This window comes from Carlito syrichta, unplaced genomic scaffold (genome assembly GCF_000164805.1).
Source record: "Carlito syrichta isolate Samal-C Ts95f unplaced genomic scaffold, Tarsius_syrichta-2.0.1 Scaffold302384, whole genome shotgun sequence".
Lineage (NCBI taxonomy): Eukaryota > Metazoa > Chordata > Mammalia > Primates > Tarsiidae > Carlito > Carlito syrichta.
This window is the reverse complement of record NW_007246480.1, coordinates 261,984-272,129: the sequence shown is the minus strand read 5'-3', so window position 1 is coordinate 272,129 and position 10,146 is coordinate 261,984. Positions and strand designations below refer to the sequence as shown.

At 48.3% G+C, this 10,146-nt stretch overlaps 1 protein-coding gene across 1 annotated transcript in view; it reads left to right on the top strand.

Moving 5' to 3' along the window:
- Positions 1 to 10,146, top strand: part of DRAM1 (DNA damage regulated autophagy modulator 1) — a 70,419-nt gene that overhangs the window by 30,040 nt on the left and 30,233 nt on the right. Inside the window, exon 4 of the mRNA XM_021711579.1 lies at positions 6,085 to 6,262. Within this exon, the coding sequence (XP_021567254.1) occupies positions 6,085 to 6,262 (178 nt within the window). The remainder of the gene's footprint in view (positions 1 to 6,084; positions 6,263 to 10,146) is intronic.

Sequence of the window (10,146 nt, the reverse complement as noted above, 5' to 3'; positions counted from 1 at the left end):
CCATTTTTTGATTTATTGTAGAGATGAGGTCTCGCCAGGTTGCCCAGGCGGGTCTCGAACCCGCGGGCTCAGGCAATCCACTCACCTCAGCCTCCCAAAGGCGCAGGATTACAGGCTGAGCCACCGAGCCCGGCTCTTATTCACTTCTTGTGTGCATGTTTGTACATGTGCATTCATAAATAACCTCAGGACCTCTGTCTGCTTCTTTCTGTTCCCTAACATCCCCTCCTGTGTGGGGTTGGACAGTCATCAGAGCATTCTCTGTCTGCCCTTCCCCACGTGGGCCTCATAGAATCTTCTCTGCAGGGCTTCTGGGGATGTCATCTGTTGATGGGAGGTGGGGTCATCATAAAAGTTGCTTTAAGAAACTCAGAGGTGTGTTTACCAAGGGGCAAGGGGGAGGGTACCCTTCCTTAGGTTACACAATAACTTCAGATGACCCACCAGCCAGTGCCTCATGTCTCAGAGCCAGGTAGTTTCAGTTTTTGAATGTTCTAAATCCTACGATGATTAATTATGTTTCCCTGGTAACACTGGAGGCTAGAAAGGGGAGCGCCAAATCTGTAACCCCTCTAAAGCCAGTGCATAAGGGCTTCCATGGGGGGCATTTGGTGAACTAAATCTGCTTCTGGCTCCATTTGACCTTCCTGTCTATATTGTCTCTGTGTAAAGAAATAAGACAAGCACTGAGAGCTGCAATGCATAGGGGCATGTGACTTCTGCCACTATGGGAGAGGCTCTTGGTGACGTGACTCAGCTTCCCAAACTGCTGGGATTACAGGCGTGAACCACTGTGCCCGACCTGGCAAGAACATTTAACATCTGCTGTTTTAAGGCCAGGCAAGGTGGCTCACACCTGTAATCCCAGCACTTTGGGAGGCCATGGCAGGAGGATTGCATAAGACCAGGAGTTCGAAACCAGCCTGAGTGACATCATGAGACCCTGTCTCTACAAAAAAGTAAAGAAAATAATAATAATAAAAAATTAGCCAACCATGGCGGTTCACCCTGTCGTCCAGCTACCCGGGAGGCTGAGGCAAAAGGATGATCTGAGTCAAGGAGGTTAAGGCTATGGTGAGCCAGGATGGTGTCACTGCACTCCAGCCTAGGTGACAAGAGTGATCCTCCGACTCGAAAATTAAAATAACATTTGTTTTAGCAATTTTGAAATAGGCATTATGGTCATCATGCTGCACGGTGGACCTCCAGGATGTTTTCTTCCTGTCCAACTAAGTGTCTACCCTTCAACCAATACCTCCTTGCTCCTATCCTTCCCCACCCTGTCACCATCATGTTCCACTCTCCTTCCGTGAGTCTGAGTCTGACTTTTTTAGATTCCACATGTAAGTGAGATCATACACCATTTATCTTCCTGTGACTGGCTTATTCCACTTAACATTCATATCCTCTAGGTTCGAATGACAGGATTTCAAAAAGGAAACGTCTCGAGGAAAAATAAAGCACTGGCGGACATTAGTGAGGACACACCACAAAGTAGCCATCCCAGCCCCCCGTTTGGGAAAGAGAGTGATATGTGAACATCTCATAAATGTCACTTACTGGTACTCAGGAAAAGCCACCACAGGCAGTCACACGCTCTCTGGTGCTCACATCTCAAATCCTTCAAACTGAGGTCACAGCTCAAGTTGGTTTGCTCCTGGCATGCCAAAAATAAATTCCAGGAAATCAAACAAGGAAATTGTGAGAACATATTTTTCAGGACAATGACAAGGCAAACACTTTGCTCCCCAGGAAGCCAAAGATTCTATTAAAGATTCTGTTTCTGGTTTTTGTAAAGATTTAATTGCTTCATTAGAGACTTAAAGAGAACCAAAAATTCGATGATCTAACCATCTAAGTTTTCTCCTAAAGTCTGCTCTTTATGAAATAAAAACATGACATCTGTGTGTTTCACGATGCTGAGTCATTCAGAGGGGAAAGTGACATATCTCTACCAGCCCTCACCAACCCACATCCACGCGGCTCGACCTATCATGTCCTAGGATTAGATCATCCTAGGGCTCCCCTTTCTGTTCCTTTTTGGTTTTTTCCATCGTGCTTTCGGATGGTAGACCTAGGAATTGTGTATTTGCTTTTTCTCATCAATGCTTCTTATTTTTGGCACTGAGGAAGACTATTTCCCACAGCCTTGGGAGAAGACACCGATTTAAAGCTTCCCTCGCTCCATGATTGATGTGATATGAGCAAGTATTGCCGTCTTGGGGCCACTATTTCATCCCTTATCAATGGGTAGGATAACAACACCTCTCTGATAAGACATTTTTAGAATGATAGAGTTAAAACATGGAATATTTTCATCAACATGCCTATCACCTAGAAAAATTTCAGTAGCTGGAAGTGGTGGCTCATACCTGTAATCCCAGCACTTTGGGAGGCGGAGGTGAGAGGATTGCCTAGGGATTCGAAACCAGCCTGGGCAATCTGGCAAAACCTCATCTCTACAATAAATAAAAAAAATTAGCCAGGCGTGGTGGTGTGCACCTGTAGTTCCAGCTACTTAAAAGGCTGAGGCAAAAGTATTGCCTGAGCCCAGTGAACTGAGATTGCGGTGGCCATGAGTGTGCCACTGCACTCTAGCCAGGGTGACAGAGTGAGACTCTTACTCAAAAAAAAAAAAAAAAAATGCCCAAACAAATAAGTATGAGATGATGGATATGTTAATTATCTTGATTTAATCATTCCACAATGTAACTATATATCAAAACATCTACAAACCCATAAGTATAATTTAAATTTTTACAAATTTTTATCTTTTTAACCTTACTCTGATCTGAGGCCCCATAAATATATACAATTGTTTGTCAATTGAAAATAAAATTGTAAAAAGTTTTTGCAAAAGAAAATTTAAGGTTTAACCCTGTCACCGTTCTGGTGTTCTCTGTGTTTTTTTATCGCCTCTACATGAACGAGGCAGGTTGGCAGGTTTTTCATCTGAGACTCTTTCCAGAATTCGTGTCTGACTAAGGCTCGTTTCCCTTCTGAAGACATCTTTGATGAGAGAGTATTTACTCTGAGGGGAACAAAACACGGCACAACTGCTGGATCAGGCCTGTCGCCTGACAGTGTCAGGTTGGTGTGGGGGCCGTGAAGATAGCACACGAAGGTCCTGAGGACATGGTGAGCCGCCAGAGTGAGGAAGCACACCCTGACCTGTGAGGGGGAGGAAGAGGAAGCAAGGTATGGTGTGGAAATCCAGGATGCTCATTTTCAGCAGGAAAAGAAAACAGAGTGGAAAGTGCTTCTTCTCTGATTATTCCTCACAGGGACTCACTGGCAGTAGATGCCTTACCTTTTGCTTATTTTTCCTTGCCCAACTGTTCAAGGGGTAAAGGAATTTATTTTTCCTCATTCTTTTTTGTCTTGAGTTGAGATCTCACTCTGTCTCCCAGACTGGAGTGCAGTGGCAAGATCAGGCTCACTGCATCCTCCACCTCCTGGACTCAAGCAATCCTTCCGTCTCAGCCTTCCGTGTAGCTAAGACTACAGGTGCATGCCGCCACACCTGGCTGATTTTCTAATTTTTTTATACAGACAAGGTTTCACTGTCTTGCCCAGACTAGTCTCAAACTCATGGGTCCAGCAATCCTCTCATCTCAGCCTCCCAGAACGTTGAGATGACAGGTGTGAGTCACCGCCCTAGCTTTTTTTTTTTTTTTCCCATCTCCCTGTCTCATGTAGAGAATGAATCTTTAATGTCAGTTTATTTGTGCTCCAGCTCGAGGCTGAACAGTCTGGAGGGAAACCCTGTGGTGCTGCGGAGGTCCGGGCCACGGCTCAGAGAGCTGTCAGGTAGAGGGTGTGCCCAGGCGTGGCAGCCAGTGGGGCCTGTGCCCAAACCAGGACCTCCTGGACAGCAGACAACTTGTCCCTTGGCAAGGCTTGCGTGCTCCAGTTTCAGCTGATGTTCGGTGGTTCCATCTGAATGTCACTGTGTTGGGAGGTCGGAGCCCAGTGCAGGTGTGAAGGGGGCACCCTCAGACCAGTGGGCCTGCACCCCTTGTCGGGTTGGCCCCACTGTTAGTCTCAATGGGCCAGGGCTGCCTCCCGGCTGAAATCGCTGCTTGGAGGCTGGTGCAGGCCTGGGAGTTTGTTCTGAAGTTGGAAGTTGCCTTGCCTCGCGAGAGGCACGTTCGTTTACTTAAATGATGTATTCATCTGGGGTGGCTTGGGGGGGACTGATAGAAATTACCGGAAGCAGAAACCTGAAAACCCCAGGCCACCCCTGGCATCATGGTGGAACGAGTCATGAGTCATGTGCTGTATATTTGTTTGTTTATTTGTTTTTGAGTCGGAGTCTCACTCTGTCGCTCAGGCTGGAGTGCGGTGGCACACTCATAGCCACCCGGCCACTGCAGCCTAACCTGCTGGGCTCCAGCATTCCTTCCGACTCAGCCTTCCAAGTAGCTGGAACTACAGGCGTGTGTTACCACGCAGGGCTACTTTTTGATTTATTGTAGAGATGAGGTCTCGCCAAGTTGCCCAGGCAGGTCTTGAACCTGCGGGCTCAGGCAGTCCACTCACCTCAGCCTCCCAAAGCGCTGGGCTCGCCTCAATCTTCTAAGTGGCTGGAACCCCTACAGGTACATGCTACTATGCCCAGGTAACTTTTTTTTTTAATTGTAGAGATGAGGTCTTGCCAAGTTGCCCAGGTTGGTCTCGAACCCACAAGCTCAGACAACCCACTCGTCTTGGCCTCCCAAAGTGCTGGGATTACAGGCTGAGCCACCAAGCCCAGCCTGTTTGTTTTTTTGAGTCAGGGTCTCACTTTGTTGCCCAGACTGGAGTGCAGTGGCCCAAACATGGCTTACTGCAGCCTTTACTTCCTGGACTCAGGAGATCCTTCCACCTCAGGCTGGGACTACAGGCGTGTAGCTGGGACTGCAGGCATGCGCCACCACATCCAGCTAATTTTAAAAATTTATTGTAGAGACAACGTCTCCCCATGTCGCCCAGGCTGATCTTGAACTCCTGAGCCCAGGAAATCCTTTTGCTTAGACCTCCCAGAGTGCTGGGATTACAGGCGTGGGCCAATGCGCCTGACAAATCATGTACTTTTTCTTTTTTTTTTGAGTTGGTGTCTCACTCTCTTACCCAGACTGGAGTGTGGTGGCCGTTCCTGGCCACCGCAGCTTCGACCTGCTGGGCTCCAGTGATCCTTCCACCTCAGCCTTCCAAGTAGCTGGAACTACAGGCGCGTGCTACCACGCCCGGCTCATTTTTGATTTATTGTAGAGATGAGGTCTCGCTGCCCAGGCGGGTCTCGAACCCGCAGGCTCAGGCAATCCACTCACCTCAGCCTCCCAAAGGCGCGGGATGACAGGCTGAGCCACCGAGCCCGGCTAAACATTCTTTAAAAATATTTTTATAGCAGCACAATATTCTGCTTTATTATTTTTTTTTTATTATTATTTTTTTGAGTTGGAGTCTCACTCTGTCGCTCAGACTGGAGTGCAGTGGCCGCTCCCGGCCACCGCTGCCTCGACCTGCTGGGCTCCGGCGATCCTTCCGCCTCAGCCTTCCAAGTAGCTGGAACTACAGGCGCGCGCTACCACGCCCGGCTCATTTTTGATTTATTGTAGAGATGAGGTCTCGCTGCCCAGGCAGGTCTCGAACCCGTGGGCTCAGGCAATCCACTCACCTCAGCCTCCCAAAGACGCGGGATGACAGGCTGAGCCACTGAGCCCGGCGACAGGCATCTTATAATCTTCACTGCAAGCCTGCAAGAGGGGGTGATTGTGCCCATTTTACAGACACCGAGTCCAGGGCTTTGCACTAAGGTCACGGAACAGAGTGGTGGGTTGGGATTTGGTACCCAGGTGTGCCGGACCCATCCACAGCCCTTCCCCTGCTCTCCTCCTCCCACGTGCCCAGGTTTGCTATGGAACACCCAGGTGCTTGTCGTTACGTTCGGCATCTGGAGGTGTTTCTGCTAGTCTGCTGTAAGCGGCCGTGTCGCCAGGAGCGGTGCCTGTGATGGCCGACGGCTCGGGCAGCCCGAGGCCTTGTGCTTGTGCCTGGATGCCCACAGGCCCGCCAGAGTACTGCACCCGTGTCTCTCCCCAGGAGCTGGCCGTGCCGGTGGTCCACGATGGAGGCGCCCTTCTGGCTTTCGTCTGTGGTGTCGTGTACACGCTCCTGCAGTCCATCATCTCCTACAAGTCCTGTCCCCAGTGGAACAGTGTCCTGATGTGTCACGTGCGGCTGGCCATCTCAGCCGTGTCCTGTGCAGCGGTTATCCCCAGTATCCTTTTCACACTTGCCAGTTGTCAGAGGAAAAAATCCAATGACGCTTGTGAAGGCAGGGTCAGGGAGACATTCTTCGGGACCACTGAGTCGTGGGGGACCACTGCAGGGGGGGTCTTGCGGTGACACGTAAGGAAGGGCCAGGGAGACCTTCTTCAGGGCCACTGAGTCGTAGGGCACCATCGCAGTGGATCTCTCAGCGGGCAAGAGAGAGGGGGCCTAACTCAGAATATGGCATGAGCAGGTGGGAGTTTATGCCAAGCAGTAGGGTGGGGTCAGTGGATGGAAAAGTTCTAAAGGGAAACGTCAGAGGATGGGGAATTCTGGCTAAGCCAACGAACAGGATTTTCTTTTTAAGACAGGTTCTTGCTCTGTTGCTCAGGCTGGAGTGCAGAGCTCACTGCAGCCTCGAACTCCTGGACACAAGCGATCCTCTCACCTCAGCCCTCCTCGTCGCTGGGACCACCAGCATGTGCCACCATACCCGGCTCATTTATTGTCTTTTATTTTTTGTAGGGATGGGTCTCCCTATGTTCCCCAGGCTGGCCTTGACTCCTGGCCTCAAGTAATGTTCTTGCCTTGGCGTCTCAAAGTGCTGGGGTTACAGTTGTGAGCCACTGCACCTGGCATCACCCTAACAGAATTCTTACTGAAGATAGGCCAGGGTAGTCAGACACCAGCTGGCAGAGGGTGGAGGGTGAGGGGCTTGATCAGATACAGATAAGACATTAAGGGTAGCAGGTTCAGCCAGGCTCGGTGGCTCAGCCTGTAATCCCGCGCCTTGGGAGGCTAAGGTGAGTGAATTGCCTGAGCCCGCGGGTTCGAGACCCGCCTGGGCAACTTGGCGAGACCTCATCTCTACAATAAATAAAAAATCAGCCGGGTGTGGTAGCGCGTGCCTGTAGTTCCGGCTACTCGGAAGGCTGAGGCGGAAGGATCGCTGGAGCCCGGCAGGTCGAGGCTGCGGTGGCCGGGAGCGGCCACTGCACTCCAGTCTGGGTGACGGAGTGAGACTCCAACTCAAAAAAAAAAAAGGGTAGCAGGTTCTTGGTAAACAGAGGCAGCAGGTTTGCTAAAACGATGTGCACAGGTGGTCCTAGGAGAAGCTTTGGGAGTCCAGCTAAAGTTTGGCCAAGCACAGAATGTTTGTCACAGTGTCCTAGCAAGTTTGACACCCTCCCAGGGGATCCCACCAAAAACAGACATGGAAAGAGCAAAGGATAACAACTGAAATCCCACATTCTTCAGAAGAATGATGTGCCTAAAAGTGTAAATCATTTTTAAAAATTTCAGCGTTGTCTGGTTAGATAAAAAGAATCTTTGGGGAAAAGAATGGTGTGGACGGAGGGTGGGAGGTGGAGGAACACTTGTCTCTGTTGACTTTCCTTCTGACTGGGCCGGCTTCATGTGGAAATATTTATTTTTCTTTGTAGTGCTTGGCTAAATATTGGTATTGATATTGTACTCAAAGTAATGGCCCTGTGAAGTCCCTGGAGACCAGAGTCTCCCCTCTCCTCACACAGGTGACAAGAGGGTTGATTTACTTAAGCAATTTTAAAAAACTCTAGATCACTTATAACTAAGTCAATTAAAATACATCTAGCTGTTTCTTTTTGTTTGTTTTTTGAGTTGGAATCTCACTCTGTTGCCCAGGCTGGAGTGCAGTGGTACACTCACGGCCACCGCAGCCTTGACCTGCTGGGCTCAGGTGATCCTCCTGCCTCAGCCTTCTCAGTAGCTGGAACTACAGGCACAGGCCACCACACTCAGTTAATTTTTTTTTTTTATTGTGGAGACTAGGTCTTGCCAAGTTGCCCAAGCTGGTCTCGAACCCCTGGGCTCAGGCAATCCTCTTGCCTCAGCCTCCCAAAGTGCTGGGATTACAGGTGTGAGCCACTGTGTCTGGCTACAAATTTCATTTTCATGATGAAATTCGTTTTATTTTCTAGTTTAGCAATGTTAACATATAAATTATCACATGTATATATTTTGAGTTAGAGGAAATGAAAGCTTTTTCTTTAAATGAAGTATTTAACAAAGAAAATAAAAAAGTTGTGGTTTTTAAGGAATGCAGAATTCCCTCTCCTTCAAAATAGCATCTGCAGTCATATCAGAGAATGCTGCAGTCATTCAAAAATGATGACTAATGTCAGATCATGGGAAATTCAGAGCTGTTTCATTGACAGCCGTTTTGTTAGTCTAGGTTGCGTTTTGGTGTGAAATGGACAGGCCCGAGTGAACACACATCATGTGCTTCTAAATGCTAAACTTTGCATTTCTTTTTAAAAATAGAAACTATACAAAATCCAAAGTCTAAAAATATGGTTTGGGTTTTTTTTCTTCAATCTTTTTGTGTGTGTGTGTGTGTGTGTGTGTGACAGTTTCAGTACCAATAGGTCTTTATTTATTTTTCCCAAGGAAAAAAGAAGGGAAGAGAAAGAGTCAGCATGTGTGTTACAAAATGATTAGAAAATGGGAAATACCCAATACAGCAAATCAACCATCAAACACACCCCTGTGATGGGTTGCCATAGCCCAAAGGGGCTCAGTCTCCTGCTTTTTTCAATCTTAATGGAGGAAATTTTTTTTTTTTTTGAGTCGGAGCCTCACTCCATCGCCCAGGCTGGAGTGCAGTGGCATGCTCACAGCCACCCCAGCGTCGACCTGCTGGGCTCCAGCGATCCTTCCGCCTCAGCCTTCCAAGCAACCAGAACTATAGGCGTGCTACCATGTCTAGCTAATTTCTTGATTTATTGTAGAGATGAGGGTTCACCATGTTGCCCAGGCTGGTCTCGAACCCTTGGGCTCAGGCAATCCTCTTGCCTCAGCCTCCCAAAGTGCTGGGATTACAGGCTGAGCCACCGAGCCCAGCTAGAGGAAATTTTTAATGACAAAATCTCCAAGTGCAGTGGAGACACTGGCCAACACAGTGTGTCCCCTTGTTTCAAAGGAGGTTCCTTCTCAGTTTCGCCTCTTATTTACAGTTGGAAGACATGCTTTCTCTTCGATGTATTTCCTTAACACGTACAGCTTGTGTTGGTTGTAAAACACATAGAAAAAGCATTTGTAGTGTTAAAAGCAATGTTTCTTGGTGTAGGGACCCTTCCTTGCTTCCAACTTTGGAAACAAATCTCTAGATATTAAAATCAGAGAATTTTAGCAGAATAGGCATTTCAGGCCTCAAGTTTCACATACGAATAGTTGTCATTTCTTTTTTTTTTTCCCCACCTTCAAATGGACTGTTTATTCTGCTTAACTCATGTCAGAGGTAACTTGGCAACTAAAAAATTATGCATCTTCTTTCAGAGCTAAGGAACACGGTGGCTGTTGTTGGCTGTGGATGCGTCTACAAATCCACAAATTCTAGCCCTCCAGGCTTCCTCCCAGGAACGTGCCTCACAGGCCCTTGGCAACCTGGGGAGCCCGTTGGTGGCATTCTGGTGGGACAGACAGCCCTCCGAGGCCTCCGGAAAGGCAGACAACCCCGACTCCCTGCCTTGGCAGCGGCCATCACAGCAAGAACAGTTATCATTTCTAGGAAGATCTGAGCTTCACCAAGGGAGAACAGCCCCAGAGAGAAAGGGGTTATGTCCCCATGTCAAATGAACTTGAGCGAATTCATCCACCGGAAAAAGATGTCTGTCTTGAACTTTGGCGTGGTATTTCCACCTTTCTTGAAAAGGAAGGAAACATCTTTTTTATTTTTTTTTTCGAGTCAGGGTCTCACTGTATCGCCCTTTATCCATGTGTGCCACCATGCCCAGCTAATTTTTTTTTTTTTTCTATTTTCTTTCTTTTTTTTTTTTTTTGAGTTGGAGTCTCTCTCTGTCGCCCAGACTGGAGTGCAGTGGCCGCTCCTGGCCACTGCAGCCTCGACCTGCT